The sequence below is a fragment of the Ambystoma mexicanum genome, chromosome 2q (genome assembly GCF_040938575.1).
Source record: "Ambystoma mexicanum isolate Mex_15411 chromosome 2q, UKY_AmexF1_1, whole genome shotgun sequence".
In the NCBI taxonomy this organism is placed as follows: Eukaryota; Metazoa; Chordata; class Amphibia; order Caudata; family Ambystomatidae; genus Ambystoma; species Ambystoma mexicanum.
In genome coordinates, this window is record NC_090924.1 from 1257365100 (window position 1) to 1257387639 (window position 22540).

A 22540-nucleotide genomic window follows, 5' to 3' on the forward strand; every position below is an offset into this window, starting at 1 on the left:
GGACTGACTTTTCCTGTGAAATATATTTGGGGTCATTACGAGGTTGGAGGTAGCCAGCGCCATGGCTACCCCCATCACCGCATCCCGGGTCCGTGTTCCCGGAATAGGGACCTACCGGGTCATTCCGACCTTGGAGGACCCGGTAAGTCCCCATCCGGGAACCATTCCTCATTCCCATTTGAGCCCCCATAGGGCCCCGAGTCAGGTGGCGTGTTTGTGTTATGCGTGGGTTTTGAAGAACAGAGGAGCGGATGCACCCTGTCTCCCTTCAGTGGCGCCTGTAACTTCAGATTTCCCCGTGCAATAGGGATGGCTGAACATTTTGCTGGTGCCACAGAATCTTCCTCGATGTCCAGTCTGCTTGGAATGGAATTCCTGGGGTTTCAGCTCTTCATTTTCAGTTGCAGGAGGATGCTCATTTTGGCCAATCAGAAATCTGAATTTTCTTTGACCTCTGATTGGTTGGAAAGCTGGAGCTATTTGAGCTCTGATTGGTTTGAAAATGCTAATGCCTCGTGATGCCAGAATGTTGGCCCTCTTGGATTGGATTGAATCTCACCCACTTTGAGAGGGTGCTTTGGCCAAAATCTGAAATTCCACACCCCAGGCAGAATGGTTGATTGGGCAGATTATTCACCCTTGGGATGTGTATCGAACATTCTGCCCACCAGTAAAGCTGATGTTAAAGCTGTTGGAATGCAGAGGGAGTGATGAGGAGTAATGGTGTGATTGCAGGTTTTCACGAATTCTTTGTAGGAATGTCAACAGCCAACACTATCATGTGATTCTTTTTGAAAGGGCGCATATATATGGTACATGCATGACATTTACATACATGGCATGATTCGACAAGTGTCATGTATGCATATGGCATACATATTACGTATATATTGCCTTTGGGGTACACATGATTTATATGGTGTTCAGATCACTGCATAGTGGTCAACCTAAAGGCCCAATCAGCAGTCAGATATGCAATTGCGTGCCCCATGGGGACCCCGTTATTCTGCGCCAGTAGTGCAAGACGTATTGCAGGACAGCATGAAAATACTGCCCCAATGTTATTTTCATGGGGCCCTGTCATTGCTATGGATACAACAAGCTGTCCTCAGGATGGGCCTCTGGCATACAGCTGCCTGTCCTGTGCACTACACTCACCAAAATGGCGGCCTCCTGCTGGTTAGTAGGTGTGAGGTTGTAATGCAATGCGGAATTTATGAATAATATCACCTCGCAGGGCCCAGTGCTCGGATGGAGGCTGTTGCCTGATGCGTACCATGATGTTGACAGGTCCTACTTCCTGCCCATCCGATATGTTTGAATGAGTAAACTAACGTGTGATATAAGAGAAGTGTATCTGGAAGGACTTGCCTCTTTGCACAGCCGCTCATCTCTCCACCCTCATCACGCACTCATCCCCTTTGCGAGACACCACAGCCATACGCAGTTCTCTCAGGCTTAGGGGGCGCAAAGTATAAGCAATGTGTTCACCTTGGTCCTGCTGGGAAAGAGTTGGGATTCCAATGATGGTCCGTCTCCGCCTCAGGGTTGATTTGGGGTTCACAGCTGTCTCGGTGTTAAACAAGGAGTGTCGCAAGCTTGCATGCTTATCAAACAGCTCCCCTGCAGCCGAAACAAACATGGCCATCACAGTTAGCTCTTATGGGGAACACACATGTAAAGATACCATCTCCACAGTTTTTTTCCAAACTTTTAAAACAAAGAGTTGACCGGTGCTTAGGGGTTGTGCCATGCGGGATTTCTCAATTCTCTAACAATAAAACAAATACACTGGCTTACATTCAGTGTAACCTTTTCAAATAGGTTAATTGTCCCACCAAAGACTTGTCCATCCACAAACAAGAAAAGTGACAATAAGTGGACTTTGGGAATAGAGAATTACTCTCCCGGTAGTTTATCAAACCCTTAGACTTCCTGACAAAGGTCTACTACCTTTGGATCACCTTTCATCTTGAACTACAACTCCCATCACCCCAAGCAGCATATTCAATGGTGAGGAATTATGGGAGTCATAGTCCAAAACATATGGACACCCAAAGGTTGCAGGCCATGCTCGTATTTGACACAATCTTAAAATCCAGTCGATCAATCAATTTTGCTGGAAATTTGATGTACCACAAAGTGGCAGAGGTACGGGAAAAACAGTCACACGATAAGCTGGTAGGGGGGAATTTACCATGCACAATGTGGTCATCAGTTCAACAAATGGAGAGAGTTATTGTTCCCTTCCTTGGAAACCACGAAAGAACTGTCCACCCTTGGGACGCTGCAAGTATAACTATTTCATATTCCAGGCAAGTAAGGGCCTAGTGTCCGGCATAGAACAGTATATATTTAAGCTTTCACAGCATAGAGGAGAATCCTTGTCCCTACGTTATTAGCCTGTATCCTCTGTACGATGCCGGAGGTACTGCCAAATCATCATGAAAAGAGCAGACCTGGCGTGTTCATGGCATGGTGGCTTTGGCACGCCTGCATTACAGTGGGCAAGAGCAAAGCATAGTGCTACGTGCCGGTCCTGAAAGAGCAAAGCACAGTGTTGCGCGTAGGTCCTGAAAGAGAAACGCACATTGCTGCGCGTAGGGCCTGAAAGAGCAAAGCACAGTGCTGCGCGCAGGGCCTGAAAGAGCAAAGCACAGTGTTGTGCGTAGGGCCTGAAAGAGAAAAGCACAGTGCTGCGCGCAGGACCTGAAAGAGCAAAGCACAGTGTTGCGCGTAGGGCCTTAACGAGCAAAGTTTCCATGCCAACTGTTTCGCGTCTCTTTACGCCTGCTCTCTTCTCTTCTATGTTGTAATGTTCAAGCGCCCTGATGCCTGCGGGCTACCGGCGCTATATAAAAATACATACATACATACATACATACAAAGTACAGTGCTGCGCGCAGGGCCTGAAAGAGCAAAACACAGTGCTGCACGCAGGTCCTGAAAGAGCAAAGCACAGTGCCTGAACGAGAAAAGCACAGTGATGCGCGCAGGGCCTGAAAGAGCAAAGCACAGTGCTGCGCACAGGGCCTGAGTTACAAACATATTTTCAAAGGGACTTCCCCAAGGTAAAACATTCTTGTAAATCAGGCCCTTATTGTCGGGCATGCTTTTAGAATGAAGACATTTTAGCGAATTAAGCATTTCCTTCAGCAAGCCATGTGAAATTTGCAGTCACAGGTGGCAATCCTGGCAGGGCCGTCTCAGGCTCCTTTCTTCTGAGGTCGATCAATTGGGCTGAGGAGGGCACTAATAACACCTATTATCACAGCACTTAAATGTGGAAGGAATCTGGCATCAAATGCTGTATAAATATGTGCTATTGTTATTATATACCGCTAGTACTGCTCTATATGAGGAACCTATTCTAATTTAGGAACGTCTCCTTGAACGTCAGGCCAGAGAAGGTGTGGATTTGGTGATGGGTGCATCAGAGCCAGAAGGGAAATGAGGTGGAGACAACACTGACTTTTAGGATTTAGGACCCAGCCATTCTCAGGTGCTTCACTCTCATTCCCTCCCAAATTTTTAGAATGACCGATGCAATTGTAGGTGATACATTTGAAAACCTTAAGCTTCAAATGAGACCGAAAAATAGAAGTTCGAAAATGTAAATTTGGAAAATACAAATATGTTGTTATGCTTTGTATGACTGTTACTGCATTCTTTTCGAACTTCTTTTGATCTGATTTTATATTTTATTTTTATTTATCAAATTCTACTGCATGCCTTCCCCATGACACGTTTCCCTTCTTCTATAGAAGTCTGAACAATGTACCTTGTGCCCATTTTGTTTGTTTACTGCTATGATTATGGGGCAGGGGGATCCCTTTCTTTCCCCCTTAGCATTCTTATTTTTTGCTCTCTTTTGCCCTTTTGCTCTGTTCCAATTTTCTTTTTTTCTTTTTTGGTTGACGTCTTTTATTTGAAATGGCGGGATAACCCCCAGTATTGCAGCCCCTTCATCTTCTATAGTTTTCCCACCTGTATTACTTTGTGTATATTTCAAACTTGTGGCCTCAATTTCAAACTCTGATGTTTCAAACGATTCGTTTTTTGAACTTTTATGCTGAAAACTTATATCTTTTAAACGTTTGTTGTTTTCAGTTTGGACGGGATGTCCGCTTTATCCATTACAGGCATATAATCTGCTATTGTGTGTTTTACAGACATTTAAACTGTGCTAAATCATTTGAAATGACACATACAAAGGACTGCGCTTTAAGGTGGTTTCTTTTTTTTGTTAGGCTGGTTGTAAGTTTCTTTGGGGGTTTATAAAGTGCCCCCTTACTATAATCTCTCTGAGGTAAGTGTCTTGGTCACTCTTCTAGCTTGCCTTCTCTTGGTGTTAGTGCTGAGGTAAGTGTCTTGGTCACTCTTGTAGCTTGCCTTCTCTTGGTGTTAGTGCTGAGGTAAGTGTCTTGGTCACTCTTGTAACTTGCCTTCTCTTGGTGTTAGTGCTGAGGTAAGGATCCTGGTCACTCTTCTAGCTTGCCTTCTCTTGGTGTTAGTGCTGAGGTAAGTATCCTGGTCACTCTTCTAGCTTGCCTTCTCTTGGTGTTAGTGCTGAGGTAAGTGTCTTGGTCACTCTTCTAGCTTGCCTTCTCTTGGTGTTAGTTCTGAGGTAAGTATCCTGGTCACTCTTGTAGCTTGCCTTCTCTTCGTGTTAGTGCTGAGGTAAGTGTCTTGGTCACTCTTGTAGCTTGCCTTCTCTTGGTGTTAGTGCTGAGGTAAGTGTCTTGGTCACTCTTCTAGCTTGCCTTTTCTTGGTGTTAGTGCTGAGGTAAGTAGCCTGGTCACTCTTGTAGCTTGCCTTCTCTTGGTGTCAGTGCTGAGAGAGTGTCTTGGTCACTCTTGTAGCTTGCCTTCTCTTGGTGTTAGTGCTGAGGTAAGTGTCTTGGTCGCTCTTCTAGCTTGCCTTCTCTTGGTGTCAGTGCTGAGGTAAGTGTCTTGGTCGCTCTTGTAGCTTGCCTTCTCTTGGTGTTAGTGCTGAGGTAAGTGTCTTGGTCGCTCTTCTAGCTTGCCTTCTCTTGGTGTTAGTGCTGAGGTAAGTGTCTTGGTCGCTCTTCTAGCTTGCCTTCTCTTGGTGTTAGTGCTGAGGTAAGTGTCTTGGTCACTCTTCTAGCTTGCCTTCTCTTGGTGCTAGTGCCCGGACAGTCCCATGGTTTGCCTTCTCTATAGGGTAGTGCCGAGGCCACACATCCTAGTCACCTCTGCTTTTTTTCTCTGCCTTTCCCTTGGTCAGGGCCTCAGCCTCTTCTTCCCCCACCTTGTTTTTGGCTGCTTTTTACTTTCTGTGCATTTTCATTAACCAGGGTTTGAGTTTTTTCTCTCTCTACCTTTTCCTTAGCCAGAGGGTCAGCCATTTTTCTCCCCACTTTCTCTTGGGCCAGAGCACCTACCTTTCTCCTTCTGCTTTCTCTTTCTCTCCACCTCCCTTCACTCTCCAGGTTTTCTCTTTTTCTGCACTGTTAGGCAGAAACCTGTGCAGTTCCCTTAGGGACCACTGCAAAAGGCTTAAGACTACAGGTGTTGGCAGTAAACCCAAGTCTGTACCACCCAGATTTACCTGGTAGCTGTGGCTGAGCAGCCAGACTTCTCTCAAGAAGAGTTAGTCAGTATATAGAGTATACAAGATAGGTACCAAAATAGAGTAGCACAAGCAAACACTGACCAGAGCTTGGGTATTAAAAGTATATAATTATTTATTTAAAAACACACTTTGTAAAATACACTAACACTAATATGGCAAGCAAGTTCAAACACAGTCACTATTAATATATATACATCCCTGATCACTTACTGAACAAGTCTTAGTTAAAACACCACTTATTTTCAGACAGAGGTGAGCGCTTAACCTAAGATGGCACTCCAATAAGTTAATTAAAAAGGGAGGGAAAAAGGCAGAATTAGGAACATGCCCAATACCAACACTTTAAGAGAACCAGAGCAAGTCAGAAAAGGCAGAGTCCACTGAGGAGCAAGAAAGTCATAGGCCAGGCCCACTCTTGGAGAGAGCAAGGCGGAATGTGTCCAAGATCACACAGGTGAATAGTACTTTTCAAGAGTCTTTGCAAAGAGTTCAAAAAGGGTTGGATCAATTCAGAAAAAGTTACTTAGCAGGTCCCAAGTCACCCCAGGATAGAAAGTCAAGGATTTACGGGACACCTTGAACAGTCTGTTGCAAGGGAGACCAGGCGGGACTCAGAACCTGAAATGGTGAGAAAGCTCCAGCGGGGGCAGTTGTTCCTGGCAGCGGGTGCAAGTTGGTGCTTCCTCCAGGGGAAGAGGAGATCTCGACGTGGAGGAAAGCGGGAGGTCGTTGCACTGCCAGGGAAGAAACCAGCCGCGGAGTTTCCCGGTTAAAAGGTACTACCCTTTTATTCGCGGTATTGGTGAAGCGTGGCTATCCGGCCGCCGGGGTGCTTGGCACGGGTGATTCGACCATGAGACGATCCAGGAAGGCGAAAAGAGGGCAAACTGGTTATCCCACCAGTTAAGAGGAAGAAGACTCTCCGGGATGAAGATCTTCTCTGTCGTTGGGAAGTGGTGAGACGGTTCAGTAGGGCTCCGCCGGTGGTGTCGTCGTTGCAGGTCGGCTCACCTTCTCCCTCTTTGGATTCTTTGGTCCTGTGGCGACTTCTGAAGTTCCAGTCCCCAAAGCCCTGCTTATATGCAGAAAACCCCCATTCATCAGTCCTAGCTGTCACTCAAACATGCTAAATGGTGAGCCGGGCGGCTCACCACTGGGCCAATCACACAAGAGTGCGACTTGAGTTGCAGAGGCAACTCAGTCCAGGGTGCGTAAACCCCCCTCCCACACATCCTGTAGACCCAGACAGAGTGGCACCACGTTTGGAGGCTTCTGTGGAGAAGCCCGCCAAAAAGGGGAACAAAGGGCTCGACTTGGGTTGGAGTTACAGAGGCGAACACAAACGCCATTTTAAAACCGAGTCCTGGCAAAAAGACCCAACCGGGGAATAAATATTAAATAAATAACCCGGGGGTATCTTTAACATTGCACCAAAAAGTGCTGCGTTTAAAATGAATGGGAAATTCCCATAGGAAATATTCCGGTGGAATATTTCGCGTGGTAACCACTGCCACCAGCCACAAACTCGACAAGGGGGGACTGCACAGTGCCCCCTCGAAAAACAGACCCAGGGGCAATCTAATTACCCCTACCAGTACTTCCACAATATGATGGTTTGTACTGGTTCTGTTCCCAATTTAAGACTAGTAAAGTCAATGGTGACTTTACAGGCCCTGGGAGACAGTAGTCAGTGCCAGGGTATGGAGTCTATGTTTGGGGGTCACTATGACACCCCTGTGTTACTGCACTGAGGGTGCTGTGTAATACACTTACCAAAAACCACATGAAACCCTATGGAGTAAAGGACCCCATAGCCCATAAAACACTTTACAAAGTCAAAGGATATCTCAAATCATGTCTAAGAGTGAGAGAAAAATAAACCCCACAAATCCAGCAAAGCTGCTGGGGGATTCACTAGGTTTGGGAAATTAGCCTTAACAGAGAATTCTCCCCAACATGCACCTCCTTCCAATCACTTTTTCATTCACTCCACCTGTACCCACTCTCCAGGTTCTCTCTTTCTACCCACCCTCTTCCACTTTCTCTCCACCTCCTGTCACTCTCCAGGTTTGATCTCTTCCTATGCCTCCTTCGACTCACTTGTTTCTTCGACTCTACCTGTACCCACTCTCTTTCTACCCACCTCCTCCCACTTTCTGTGCTTTCTCTTTCTCTTCGCCTGCCTGCCTCCACTCTCTGGGTTTGATCTCTTCCTCTGCCTCCTTCGACTCACTTGTTTCTTCGACTCTACCTGTACCCACTCTCTTTCTACCCACCCTCTTCCACTTTCTCTCCACCTCCTTTCACTCTCCAGGTTTGATCTCTTCCTCTGCCTCCTTCGACTCACTTGTTTCTTCGACTCTACCTGTACCCACTCTCTTTCTACCCACCTCCTCCCACTTTCTGTGCTTTCTCTTTCTCTTCACCTGCCTGCCTCCACTCTCTGGGTTTGATCTCTTCCTCTGCCTCCTTCGACTCACTTGTTTCTTCGACTCTACCTGTACCCACTCTCTTTCTACCCACCTCCTCCCACTTTCTGTGCTTTCTCTTTCTCTTCGCCTGCCTGCCTCCACTCTCTGGGTTTGATCTCTTCCTCTGCCTCCTTCGACTCACTTGTTTCTTCGACTCTACCTGTACCCACTCTCTTTCTACCCACCCTCTTCCACTTTCTCTCCACCTCCTTTCACTCTCCAGGTTTGATCTCTTCCTCTGCCTCCTTCGACTCACTTGTTTCTTCGACTCTACCTGTACCCACTCTCTTTCTACCCACCTCCTCCCACTTTCTGTGCTTTCTCTTTCTCTTCGCCTGCCTGCCTCCACTCTCTGGGTTTGATCTCTTCCTCTGCCTCCTTCGACTCACTTGTTTCTTCGACTCTACCTGTACCCACTCTCTTTCTACCCACCCTCTTCCACTTTCTCTCCACCTCCTTTCACTCTCCAGGTTTGATCTCTTCCTCTGCCTCCTTCGACTCACTTGTTTCTTCGACTCTACCTGTACCCACTCTCTTTCTACCCACCTCCTCCCACTTTCTGTGCTTTCTCTTTCTCTTCGCCTGCCTGCCTCCACTCTCTGGGTTTGATCTCTTCCTCTGCCTCCTTCGACTCACTTGTTTCTTCGACTCTACCTGTACCCACTCTCTTTCTACCCACCCTCTTCCACTTTCTCTCCACCTCCTTTCACTCTCCAGGTTTGATCTCTTCCTCTGCCTCCTTCGACTCACTTGTTTCTTCGACTCTACCTGTACCCACTCTCTTTCTACCCACCTCCTCCCACTTTCTGTGCTTTCTCTTTCTCTTCGCCTGCCTGCCTCCACTCTCTGGGTTTGATCTCTTCCTCTGCCTCCTTCGACTCACTTGTTTCTTCGACTCTACCTGTACCCACTCTCTTTCTACCCACCCTCTTCCACTTTCTCTCCACCTCCTCCAGGTTTGATCTCTTCCTCTGCCTCCTTCGACTCACTTGTTTCTTCGACTCTACCTGTACCCACTCTCTTTCTACCCACCTCCTCCCACTTTCTGTGCTTTCTCTTTCTCTTCCCCTGCCTGCCTCCACTCTCTGGGTTTGATCTCTTCCTCTGCCTCCTTCGACTCACTTGTTTCTTCGACTCTACCTGTACCCACTCTCTTTCTACCCACCCTCTTCCACTTTCTCTCCACCTCCTTTCACTCTCCAGGTTTGATCTCTTCCTCTGCCTCCTTCGACTCACTTGTTTCTTCGACTCTACCTGTACCCACTCTCTTTCTACCCACCTCCTCCCACTTTCTGTGCTTTCTCTTTCTCTTCGCCTGCCTGCCTCCACTCTCTGGGTTTGATCTCTTCCTCTGCCTCCTTCGACTCACTTGTTTCTTCGACTCTACCTGTACCCACTCTCTTTCTACCCACCCTCTTCCACTTTCTCTCCACCTCCTTTCACTCTCCAGGTTTGATCTCTTCCTCTGCCTCCTTCGACTCACTTGTTTCTTCGACTCTACCTGTACCCACTCTCTTTCTACCCACCTCCTCCCACTTTCTGTGCTTTCTCTTTCTCTTCGCCTGCCTGCCTCCACTCTCTGGGTTTGATCTCTTCCTCTGCCTCCTTCGACTCACTTGTTTCTTCGACTCTACCTGTACCCACTCTCTTTCTACCCACCTCCTCCCACTTTCTGTGCTTTCTCTTTCTCTTCGCCTGCCTGCCTCCACTCTCTGGGTTTGATCTCTTCCTCTGCCTCCTTCGACTCACTTGTTTCTTCGACTCTACCTGTACCCACTCTCTTTCTACCCACCTCCTCCCACTTTCTGTGCTTTCTCTTTCTCTTCGCCTACCTGCCTCCACTCTCTGGGTTTGATCTCTTCCTCTGCCTCCTTCGACTCACTTGTTTCTTCGACTCTACCTGTGCCCACTCTCTTTCTACCCACCTCCTCCCACTTTCTGTGCTTTCTCTTTCTCTTCGTCTGCCTGCCTCCACTCTCTGGGTTTGATCTCTTCCTCTGCCTCCTTCGACTCACTTGTTTCTTCGACTCTACCTGTACCCACTCTCTTTCTACCCACCTCCTCCTACTTTCTGTGCTTTCTCTTTCTCTTCGCCTGCCTGCCTCCACTCTCTGGGTTTGATCTCTTCCTCTGCCTCCTTCGACTCACTTGTTTCTTCGACTGTACCTGTGCCCACTCTCTTTCTACCCACCTCCTCCCACTTTCTGTGCTTTCTCTTTCTCTTCGCCTGCCTGCCTCCACTCTCTGGGTTTGATCTCTTCCTCTGCCTCCTTCGACTCACTTGTTTCTTCGACTCTACCTGTACCCACTCTCTTTCTACCCACCTCCTCCCACTTTCTGTGCTTTCTCTTTCTCTTCGCCTGCCTGCCTCCACTCTCTGGGTTTGATCTCTTCCTCTGCCTCCTTCGACTCACTTGTTTCTTCGACTCTACCTGTACCCACTCTCTTTCTACCCACCCTCTTCCACTTTCTCTCCACCTCCTCCAGGTTTGATCTCTTCCTCTGCCTCCTTCGACTCACTTGTTTCTTCGACTCTACCTGTGCCCACTCTCTTTCTACCCACCTCCTCCCACTTTCTGTGCTTTCTCTTTCTCTTCGCCTGCCTGCCTCCACTCTCTGGGTTTGATCTCTTCCTCTGCCTCCTTCGACTCACTTGTTTCTTCGACTCTACCTGTACCCACTCTCTTTCTACCCACCCTCTTCCACTTTCTCTCCACCTCCTCCAGGTTTGATCTCTTCCTCTGCCTCCTTCGACTCACTTGTTTCTTCGACTCTACCTGTGCCCACTCTCTTTCTACCCACCTCCTCCCACTTTCTGTGCTTTCTCTTTCTCTCCACCTCCTTTCACTCTCCAGGTTTGATCTCTTCCTCTGCCTCCTTTGACTCACTTGTTTCTTCGGCTCTACCTGTACCCACTCTCTTTCTACCCACCTCCTCCCACTTTCTGTGCTTTCTCTTTCTCTTCGCCTGCCTGCCTCCACTCTCTGGGTTTTCTTGCTCTCCGTCCTCTTTTACTCTCTGGGTTTCCTCTTTTTCTTCCTCGTCCACTGCAGTCTCCCTCCACGGCTCTCATCTGATGGCCATCTCCTGCACTCCACAATTCTTGCCTCCTTATCCAAAGCTTCTCCGGCTCTTTGAAATTACAACTCACCAACTCTGCTGTGCAACCCCCCCTTGTCCTGCTGTCCAGGAAGCAGGCCTTTATACAGTGGTTATAGTAACTAGTTTCTCCCCGAGTGGCAGGTCTGAGCATGCTCAGTGGTAGAGATGCGTGTTGGTCCTGAGCCTGGGTGAGACGTCTTTAATTGGCGAGTACTGTTTTGGATTTCGTTAGTGTGTCGAGCTGCTGGCTGCCGGGATAGGACTGCTTTCTTGTCTCTCCCCCTCTTGCTTCAAGACCTGCTCTTCTTGGAGTCTGGTCTGGCTGTCCTTTATACTCATCCGGTTGGTGTCCCTGTTATCAAGTCCTTTTGTTAGACTTTCTCCTGTGTTCTGTGGGCTTCCTGGCCATCGGTTTCCAAGGGGGTGTTGTCTGCAGGAGACTCTCTTTCTACAAGGGGTTGCAGCTCTATGGAAAACATCAGTTTCCCCTTTTGTGAGTTCCCCTTGCAGTGTCAGGAAGAAGAGTAGTCCTCTAATGTGTGCCTGGTTGCAGCAGAGAGCAGAGTTGCTCTTCTCCCTGTCACCCTGGGGGTTGAATTGGAGAGCCGTAAGGGTTTCCCGTGAAAGGTCCCTTCACACTAGGGAAAGCACTTCTCTGGGTCGGTAAGGATATCTCCATACTCTTTCTTCACGTGGGTCTGTAGTTCCGTTTCCTGGATCCGCTCCATCTTTTCTCTCTGTCTGAGAGTGAGATTCTGGGGGGTGTGGCCCTTATTTGGTCAGTGCTTAAGAATGGTCTGGAAAACGTGTCCGTGAGATTTGGTCTTAAGAGTCATTTCTGGTGCTGTTTGATCTTTGTGATGATGATGGGGATGTCACTTTGCCTCAGAACTGCCAATGAATAACATGATCATTGCATCTACATGGTGACACCTGCGATTTCCCATCTAGCAAGGGGTGACACATACACTTGATGGCTCATGAAAAATGCACGATGCGGTTTGTGAAAACAAAGGGTACTGGTACTATATAGCAGAACAGTTCTTAATATATAACTCATTGGGGGTCACCATCTGCACAGGGCTAGAACTACAAGACATTCCACATGAAGGCTATGGAAACTATATGGCTAGTGATCAGCGTGACAGGTCCCCCACATACCATTTCCCAGGCAGGGAATATGAACTGTGGGATAATTTACCTTTGGGAATTGGTGCACGTGAGGGCATTGGATAGCATAGCTCCACACATATCATGTGGGTGTGTGTCCGATGATGAGGAGGAGCTGATGCTTGGAAAAGGGTTCAAAACTCATCTGTGTAGACTCATGCATCATCCCTCCAAGGTCATAAATTGAGTACCACAAATGTGGGTAATAATAAAGGTAATTATTAAGTCCTGGTACCAAGCACTACATAAAATAGCAAATATTATTATTATCGTGCGCTGTGGGCTGTATCAAGGTGGAGACACAGTCTAGCACGTTTCTTTAAGGCTGTCTTGGGGACATTTATTGTAGTTGCTGCAGTTGGTTTTCGTTGGGACTGTTTTTCATGGTTTATTTTTTACCTCTGAATCTTCAATGGGAGCCTTCATTTTCTCCGCCATGTTCCATTTTGTGAATAATTTTGGAATTTAAGGATTTTGACTACTTTTTACAAACTAACTAAAAGTTACAGAGAACATCATTTCCCAGAGCTCTGGCAAGTGTGTGAGTGCCTGGCTCAGCCATTTCTTCTCTGAGGTTTTTTTTTGTCCCGGGGGGATAGCTCAGCAGCAACGTGCTCGCCTTGGAAGCAAGATGTCACAGAGCGACCCAGGTTCGATCCCCGGGTCTGCACTTGGAAACCTCTGGGTATTAAGCGCGTTATAAATAACCTATCATATCATATCGTGTTGAAGTCTTTTAGGGAAAGTAACATTACTAGCAGCAGGTAATACATGTACAAAAATGAATTGGGTCAAGAACGAATTCCTAAACATTTCATGAAATGTTGCAGCCCCATCCTGTCACAGAACCATAAGATTTCAAACATATATGGAGATTTGGGGATTTTTCTGAGGCATTACTAGGACAATCTAACCTGAATGATGGACCTCTAAGTAGATCATGTGCTGCCCCTGAGCTTTTTTTCTGGGGAAGTTGAAAGGTTAGAGTGCGACTTGTATCACAGTCATCTGCTATGTTGACTACCATTTTATGCCAATGCTATATCAGGACACATCCAGAGTAATGACTTAGGTGCCAACCAAGGTGTCATGCGTCTACCGCTTTGGGTTAAACAAAGAAACCAAACAACCACACCCACACCTTCATGAGAGACACAAATCAGCCGAGAAAGAATCCCAAGATAGCCATAGGAACATGCGCAAGTGGCGTGAGATGTAAGTGAAACTTCGATGAGAACGGAGGTGATGCAGCAATGAGCATGGACCAAGGTGACCACATGAGCTGGCGCGTGATCTGAGAGAAGGCAAGCCCAGTGAGACCCATGAGATGGAGCACAGCACATACGAATGGGGGCGTTCAGTGGCGTGCCGCTTAGTATGAACTCGATGTGATGTTAGAGTTGCTAGATGATGTAAAAGCCTAAAATCTTACTCTACAAGAACCTAAATAACTCTTAGACTAGGGGCTGCAGGTTCTGCATTGTCAGAAATGGCCGCCGCCTCTTCAGACTACGCTTAGGAAAGCAGGCCCAGCAGGGACGCAGCAGTTCTGTCCAGCACCCGGAACTCTGTGGTCAGATACAGGGTAGAAGTGTCCTTCATAGCGAGGTAGAGTGGAGTTCCTTCTGCCCAAGCATTGAATGATTAGAAAAGCAGGCCCAGCAGGGACGCAGCAGTTCTGTCCAGCCCCCGGACCTCTGTGGTCCAGATACAGGGTAGAAGTGCCCTTCATAGCGAGGTAGAGTGGAGTTCCTTCTGCCCAAGCATTGAATGATTAGAAAAGCAGGCCCAGCGGGGACGCAGCAGTTCTGTCCAGCACCCGGACCTCTGTGGTCCAGATACAGGGTAGAAGTGCCCTTCATAGCGAGGTAGAGTGGAGTTCCTTCTGCCCAAGCATTGAATGATTAGAAAAGCAGGCCCAGCGGGGACGCAGCAGTTCTGTCCAGCACCCGGACCTCTGTGGTCCAGATACAGGGTAGAAGTGCCCTTCATAGCGAGGTAGAGTGGAGTTCCTTCTGCCCAAGCATTGAATGATTAGAAAAGCAGGCCCAGCGGGGACGCAGCAGTTCTGTCCAGCACCCGGACCTCTGTGGTCCAGATACAGGGTAGAAGTGCCCTTCATAGCGAGGTAGAGTGGAGTTCCTTCTGCCCAAGCATTGAATGATTAGAAAAGCAGGCCCAGCGGGGACGCAGCAGTTCTGTCCAGCACCCGGACCTCTGTGTTCCAGATACAGGGTAGAAGTGCCCTTCATAGCGAGGTACAGTGGAGTTCCTTCTGCCCAAGCATTGAATGATTAGAAAAGCAGGCCCAGCGGGGAAGCAGCAGTTCTGTCCAGCACCCGGACCTCTGTGGTCCAGATACAGGGTAGAAGTGCCCTTCATAGCGAGGTAGAGTGGAGTTCCTTCTGCCCAAGCATTGAATGATTAGAAAAGCAGGCCCAGCGGGGACGCAGCAGTTCTGTCCAGCACCCGGACCTCTGTGGTCCAGATACAGGGTAGAAGTGCCCTTCATAGCGAGGGAGAGTGGAGTTCCTTCTGCCCAAGCATTGAATAATGAAAGAAAAGCAGGCCCAGCGGGGACGCAGCAGTTCTGTCCAGCACCCGGACCTCTGTGGTCCAGATACAGGGTAGAAGTGCCCTTCATAGCGAGGTAGAGTGGAGTTCCTTCTGCCCAAGCATTGAATGATTAGAAAAGCAGGCCCAGCGGGGACGCAGCAGTTCTGTCCAGCACCCGGACCTCTGTGGTCCAGATACAGGGTAGAAGTGCCCTTCATAGCGAGGGAGAGTGGAGTTCCTTCTGCCCAAGCATTGAATAATGAAAGAAAAGACCCGGAAGTGCTTTCATCCTAGAAACGTTTCTTGATATGACTGTTTGTTTTGACATTAGCCTCACTTTTTGTGATGTCATACACAGTAAATTCTACATATCGTAGACAGAGGTTCACACATGCACGGTCGATTGGCACATAAAATCGGTCAAGCGACCAATGAAAAAGTGTACAACAATCACATACAACGACTTGTTACTATTCAGACGATACTGTTTGAGGAAAACCCAAGAGTGTATTTTTGGTCAAATGTGTTGCAAATACAGCATTTAAAAGCACTTTCCTTAGTACAATTGGTTAAAGCTGGTGTGGTAATGTATGAAACGGGCCCACTCTAGCCGAGAATGCCACATGTTAGAGATGGGACCTGTCATGAATAGGGAGTGTGAGCTATCATAGATTGTGATGCTATGTGTCATGGGCAGAGAATGTTCCACGTCACGTGTTATGGGTAAGATAGGATACTCATCATAAGCAAGACATTATACATGTTCCAAGTGACATTACACATCAAACATAGACAGGTAACCGCACACGCCAGTGGGGGGCGGGACCCTGGATATCTATGAAAGATAGATACATTTCAAGAGCAGGACATTATACCTGCTCTTTGGGGGTTGCTACATGGCACAACGAATACATGCTACATGCCATAGGGGATGCTATTTGTCAAATGCAGTCGAAGCTACATGTCACACCCAGGAATGATACATTTGATAGGGAATGCCACGTGGCATAAAGAGGGAACGCTACATATCATACGAGGGTGATCCATGCCATGGACAGGGAATACTACTTGTGGAAAGGAGTGCAGCATGCAACAGTCATATAATTAATTAATTTATGTTATTTATTTATTATGATCCGTTACATAATGGACACTATATTCACGGCAGGGAATGCTGCATGCCGTAGTGTGTGTTATAGGTCATAGGCAGGGAATACACACGCTATAGTGTGTGCTATTTGTCATAGGCAAGGAATGGGAAGTGCCATAGAGGGTACTATATTTCATAAATGGGGAATGACACATGCCATACAGGGGGGCTACCTCTCATAGGCAGGGATTACAGCATGGCATAGTGGGTGCTATATGTTACAGGCCAGGAATTATATATGCTATATGGGGATGGGTGTGCCACATGCCATATACAGAGAATAATACATGCCATAGTGGGTGCTATACGTCATAGGTGGGGAATTATAAATGCCATAACCCGGGCGCTATATGCCATATGCAGGGAATGATAGATCTGATAAGCTACTACACTATTGCATGCTGGGAGGAAACAAGACATAGACAAGAGATGCCACGAGAAGGGCAGAGGGTGCAGAGCTGAGAGGTGGGGTACTTCTTAATTCACTTCTCCAGAACATTTTTGAAATAGCTTTTACATGTAATGTCATGATCTTTCCTTCATACTTGCCCCTCGAAGCCATGCAACGGAAGCAGATTTGACTGCCATCAATAAAGGATATCAGCAGGGTGGATGATCTTCTCGCATCTAGCGGAATACATTGAATATATTCCATACCCGTCTTTACGCCATGATGTCCCTCCTCACTTTCTCTTAAAGCACATATTCCCATGCGAGCCTTACAGCAGGGGGGAGGGATGGGAGGCGATTCATAACTAAACTGAAACTCCACCTTTCACGAAGGTTTGTTATTCTTCCCTTGACTGGTAGAAGTGACGGGGCATCTTGACACCCCGCTACATGATCAATCAATATATGTATATATATATATATATATGCAGGATACTAAGCATAAGAGATTTCCCATTTTATCAGGCAAGATGAATCCCTCAGCCTACTTGGTTTTGTTGGCGGAAATACACATGCAAGAAAGGTCGAGCTCTCACCCGAGACATTGATGGGGACCACGTTGGTCTGAATGGAGTTGGACTGGTGCCACCTCCTCTCTTCCAGAGTTGGCAAGGGGAAGGCTTTGCCCCAGGTGATCTGCTTGTCTGGCGAGGTGGGCAGGCTGAAGCAGGACTCGCGAGGCCTCACGCCCACTGTGGTCGTCTCATCCTCATTCACTCTCCGTGTGTCGGGCTGCAGTCAAAGGTGGAGCACAAAGCACATGGTCAGCCACGCAAGAGACATGTTTCCCGCTGGTGCACATGTGAGGATATTACTCAACATCTCTGTCTGTATGTAGGACTGCTTGTGAATGAAACTACAGATAGTTGTACCTGGGTCTCAGGGTTTTACATATATGACAAAACAGCAAAATACACAGAAGAGTAATGTTTTGCATGATGTGCCTAAGTGTGACATGTGATAGCTGTGCATGCATATTAGTAAGCAAAGGAATTCCTCCTTTTGAGATGTTCACTTGAGAAAACATGAACCAAGGTGACTACAAAAGACTGATTCAGCCATGACTGAGAAACGAAACTCACTACGTGTCCAGTCGTAATGCCTCATATGATAGGTCCATCACAGTGGACCACTCCTTCTTGCTAACACGCCTATTAGTACATGTCCGACTGTGTTTCAAACCAGTCATCATTGGTACAGACACAGTAGTTATTTGACCCGCTCCAATCACTTTTCCAACCCCCAAGACAGCACGGCTCACTTCTTCGGGGTCTTCCTCCTCCTCCTGCACAGTGAAGGAGGGAGGGAGAGAGAGCAAAGTTCGCTGCTTCCACCACTGTCCTACAGCCGCAGATCTATCTTCCACTGCACCCCCAAATCCTCATTGTCAACGCAAGCGATTGATAACATTGTCAAGCACATCAGTTGCAGCAGCGATGTTTGCATGCTCAGAACCCAAGCTGTGGAAACTGACATTTGCTTTTGCAAACCTCACGATTGAAATCTGTTTACTAAGTTCTCAAGCTCTCGATGTACAGACCATTTGGTAATATAAACATAAACGACACATACAACATACAATAAGAACTTTCTAAAGGTTTGCTAAACTTACAAGCTTCGGTACACCTCCTTGGAAAGAAAACAAGAGCTACACACCAGAACAAGGACACGAGACTTAACATTTTGGTTTACAAATTACTTGTACAACTACAACTAAGTGTGGGCTCTATTTGCCCTGTGCAAGGCCCAGTTACAAATGTGGGCTGAAACTTGTGGACATTCTGAGAACGTGGGAAAATAACTGAACTCTCTATTTTAATGTAACTGCATAATGGGAGGGACACACCAACAACAAAGAAAAAGTTATCTGACAGTGATGCTCTCCTAATAGGTTCTATGTTTTAGTATGTGTTGCTCATGGTGTAGTGTTTGGCCTGTGTATGGTCTTGCTAACTACCTCGTTTTTGACTGTGCACTTAAATATATTAATTTAGCAAAGAATTGAATAACCATCATCCAAACCACATAGCAAAGAATTCAGACCGAGGAACTGCCCCATGTTCTAGTGTCAGTTCCGAGACGCGTGGATGCAGTAAGCTGGAGAAGGGAGAGCAGTAGGCAGAAGAAGGAGTTGGACCTTCTGCACGAGCATGGTCTGAACCCAAGAGGCTTGAGCGATCTTATGAACAAAGAGGTTTCCCTCCCTCCTCACATAGCTGGGGTGTTCCCTGGCCAGTGGAGGTGAGCAGTCAGTTTCCCTTTTCTTTGCTCCACAGAGATTGGCATCTTTTTCGTTGGTCTCTGCAGGTCCTTTAATCTCTGAAATGGCAACTGTTGATGCTTCCAAACCTATGAGCGTTCCATCCTGAATACCTCCCTGAACCTTGCAGAGGCTTGGAGGTGGAGGCGATGCGGTCTTTCATTGGGGTGACCCTCACGTTTGTGCTTGCCAAGGAGAACATCTCATTATCAATGGAGAGATCTACCATCTGCACCTCTGAGGTCATGGGACCACAGCCAACCTTGTGCATAACACCCACTGAGATTCTCATGGCCGCCATTGAGACATGTGGTCACAGGCGGAGCACAGTATATGCATTGCTGTCTGCATAGCTCCCTCAAGCTCCATGAATGTTCTCTGCAATGGGATCAGCAAGGCCTACTGGTACCTCAGCATGCCCTTGCATATCTGTAAATAGCACCCTCATTCAATCGGAGCAATTAGACAAAGGAACTCTGGTAGAATGTATGACCTGCAGAGTAGAGAAACCTCACCTCCTTCTCTAAAGGGGACTTTACCTCTACTTAGAGCTGCCAGCAATACAAAAGGAAACACCCAGCTCATTGCCCACAGGACCTGACAACGTGCCCTGCAATGTGCAATGTGCAATGTGCTCATGCACAGAAATAGGCCTCTTCTGCTTCAAGCTAATAAACCAGACATGAGCAGGGGACAGGTCATGGTGTTGTTTTCTGGGGACAGGTCATGGTGTTGTTTTCTGGGGACAGGTCATGGTGTTGTTTTCCGGGGACAGGTCGTGGTATTGTTTTCCGGGGACAGGTCAAGGTATTGTTTTCACAAGTAGGTTGCCCAAGAAGGGTACCACGGCTAGTGTCGATTTGAACGGAGGATAGCGCAGGGGCGACGTGCTGGTCTTGGAAGAGCAACAGATGTTCGAATCCCGGATCCGAAACCCAATTCGGGTATTAAGCGTGTTATAAAAAAACAATTAAAATTAAATTTCCCAGAAAGGGGCAGGAATGAGGTGAAGTTAACATGCCAGATAAAAAACTCAACGGCTTTTAGGAAATATGTAGAAATGAATAATAGCTTTACAATCTCAATAGATATGGGAATGTGGATGTGTGTAATAACCAGTTAGTAACCACTATGGATTCTATAGTTACTCACAGAAACACACATGTGTTCATCTCACAATTGAGGCATTTAAACATGATGTCATAAATAAATGATGTCAAGGTGCATAGCAATGATCCTAACATCCTATGGGCTTCTGCCCCATGTGCTGCGGACATCGAGGCCGTCACGGGATCGCAGGTAAGTACACTTGCCAGGTAGATGAACTCCAGGCGCTTGGCTGAGTGCTTGGGCGTGCTTGCAGGGGTGAGATCCACAGCCTGGGACTGCTCAGAGTAGCGGAATGTCTGACCAGTGAGCTGGACATCCGGGTACCGCTCCTCATACTCGTCTGAAAAACAAGAGCATGCAACAAAATCAAAAAGCTATGATTTACAACACGATTGGATTTATATTTCATGCCAATTGAAGAGAAGGAGGTCTTTTTGAACAGAAATGACTTACAAAGTAGGCAATGAGGGTGAGCAGAGGCAGCCCCGGGATAAGGTGCCTCTGCATAAGAGGACTGTTGGATTGAATGACCTATATCCCACATGGTGAAGGGGTACGACTAGGAACATGAACCAAGGACAGGGACTCGAGGGACATACACAATGTTTACGTTGAGAGCCTGAACGCCAGTGTTTACATATTTGCAAAGGACGTAGAGTAGTCTGAGAGCAGAATGCAGGAGAGATGGGATGGGCTGTTAGTTTGAGTAGGAGAATGGAGAGGTTTAGGGTGCTCCTTCAATTGCTGGAAGGTAGAGTTTGAGCCCCGTGTTGAAGAGTTCCACTGAAAGGAGGGCTCTGATGTCAGGGGGAGAGCATCCGTGGAGTGGGGCATGAAGGGAAAAGAAGCTCAAGCAAGAGGAGGTAAATGGAGGCAGGGACTGACATTTTGCAAAGAGTCGAGGAGCGAGGGTGCCAGGGGGAGAGTACACTGAAGTGCGTTGAGTGAGGTCATTGGGGCCAAGACCATGGATGGATTTGTAGATGAGTGGCATGAATTTAAAGAGAGCATGTTTCTGCAAGGATGGTCATCAAGTTCAGTGACACTAGGTGGAGGTGGTGGAGGATCTGGCTAAGTTGAAAAGGTGCATGCAGCAAGTTGAGGACTTGTTGAGGGGAGCAAAAGAGTAAAGAGGTAGACCTTGAAGTAGGCTCATACAGCAGTCCAGTGTGCTGAGCACAAGGATAAAGATAAGGTTTATAGTTGAGTGGTCTGTGATATGTGGACGTCATTTGTGAATTGTTTAAGAAGTTACAGGCATGGCTGTGACGCCCTGGTAGAGTTTCAGATCCCTGATAAAGAGAACCCAAAGTTGCAAACCATAGGTGAGTGGTTGAGGAGGTCAGGAGGAAAAAGAGATGGGAGAGTGGGGTTGGCATTGGAGGCAGGGAGAAAGATGACTTCCTTCTTTGAAGAGTTTTGCTTGAGGCAGCGTAGAGCCCTCCAGTGGCAGATTTCAGTTAGACAGTTGGTTATGCTGTCATAGATTGCAGAGGTTAAGGAGAAGAAGGATTATTGTTAGCGAGGAGGTGATGGTTGAAGCCAATGGAGAAAATTAGTTTGACAAGGGATGAGGTATGTAGGGTGAAGAGGAGTGGGCCCATGACTGATCCTTGAGGGAGACATACTGAAAGGAGTGTTGTGGAGGAGGTGCTGAAGAACCATAAGTTGGAGAATGAGCAATCACAAAGATAGGACACCCAGTTGAGTATGGTGTCTTTGCAGCCAAAGAGGGAAACAGTTTAAAGGAGGGAGGGATGATCCACAGTGTCGAAGGCAGCTGAAAAAAACATCTAATAAAGGGGTCTGCAACTTTTAGCTCACCATATGTTTTGGACTATGACACCAATGACCGATCAACATTGACTACGTAGCCTATGGCTATTGGGAGTTGTAGTTCAAAAGATCTGGAGAGCCAAGGACTGTAGACCTCTGGTTCAGAAGAATAAGAATGGAGGAGAGGTGAGAATGGTTGCATTGGTAAGAGAATTGGCAATGTGGGTGTGTATAGTTTCGATGGAGTGTTTAGACCCGAATCCAGATAGCAAGGGGTCTGCAAGTGGGTGTCACTCGAGCTAGTTGATAATCTAGTTGAAAATAACCCTCTTGAGGATTTTAGAGTGGTAGGAAAGGAGAGACAGGTTTGTAGAATGATGGGTTGTTGGGGTCAGCATTAGGTTTATTTAGGAGTAGTATGAATATGGCTGTTTTGTTTAACCGGTTTGGACGATACCAGTTGAGAGTAATAGAATGAAACATGTGTAAATGTGATGAGCAGAGGTGACAGGTGCAAGTTCAGTGAAGTGTGGGATGGGTTGGCAGAGCGAAGGATAAGTATAAACTCGTTGGAAGAGATGAGGGAGAAGCTAGATAGAGAGGAGAGTGTGGGGAAGATGGCGAGCATGAGGAGATGGGAGAGAAATAAGAGTAAACAAGGTGCCCTATATTTTGGTGATTTCAGTGGTGAAGGAGGCAAACCCATTGGCGGAGAGAGGGCAGGAAACAGGACATTATTGGCAGTGGAAAGCATGGCCTGGTGGGTCGTGGATACTTAAAGAGGGTGTGAGCAGGTAGAGTAAATGGACATTTTAATAGAGCATTTGGCTGTGTCGAACACGGTGGTCAGCGTCAGTAGATTGTCCTTGTAGAAAGCGAGAGTGGAGGATCACACTTTG

At 47.3% G+C, this 22540-nt stretch overlaps 1 protein-coding gene across 4 annotated transcripts in view; it reads right to left on the bottom strand.

Moving 5' to 3' along the window:
* The window catches only part of NHSL2 (NHS like 2), a 1544548-nt gene that overhangs the window by 31429 nt on the left and 1490579 nt on the right, over nucleotides 1-22540 (bottom strand). For all 4 annotated transcript variants that reach the window (XM_069648639.1, XM_069648640.1, XM_069648641.1 and 1 more), the window contains 3 exons: nucleotides 20069-20205; nucleotides 17032-17227; nucleotides 1492-1623 (listed from right to left, as the gene is read on the bottom strand). In XM_069648639.1, the coding sequence (XP_069504740.1) occupies nucleotides 1492-1623; nucleotides 17032-17227; nucleotides 20069-20205 (465 nt within the window). The remainder of the gene's footprint in view (nucleotides 1-1491; nucleotides 1624-17031; nucleotides 17228-20068; nucleotides 20206-22540) is intronic.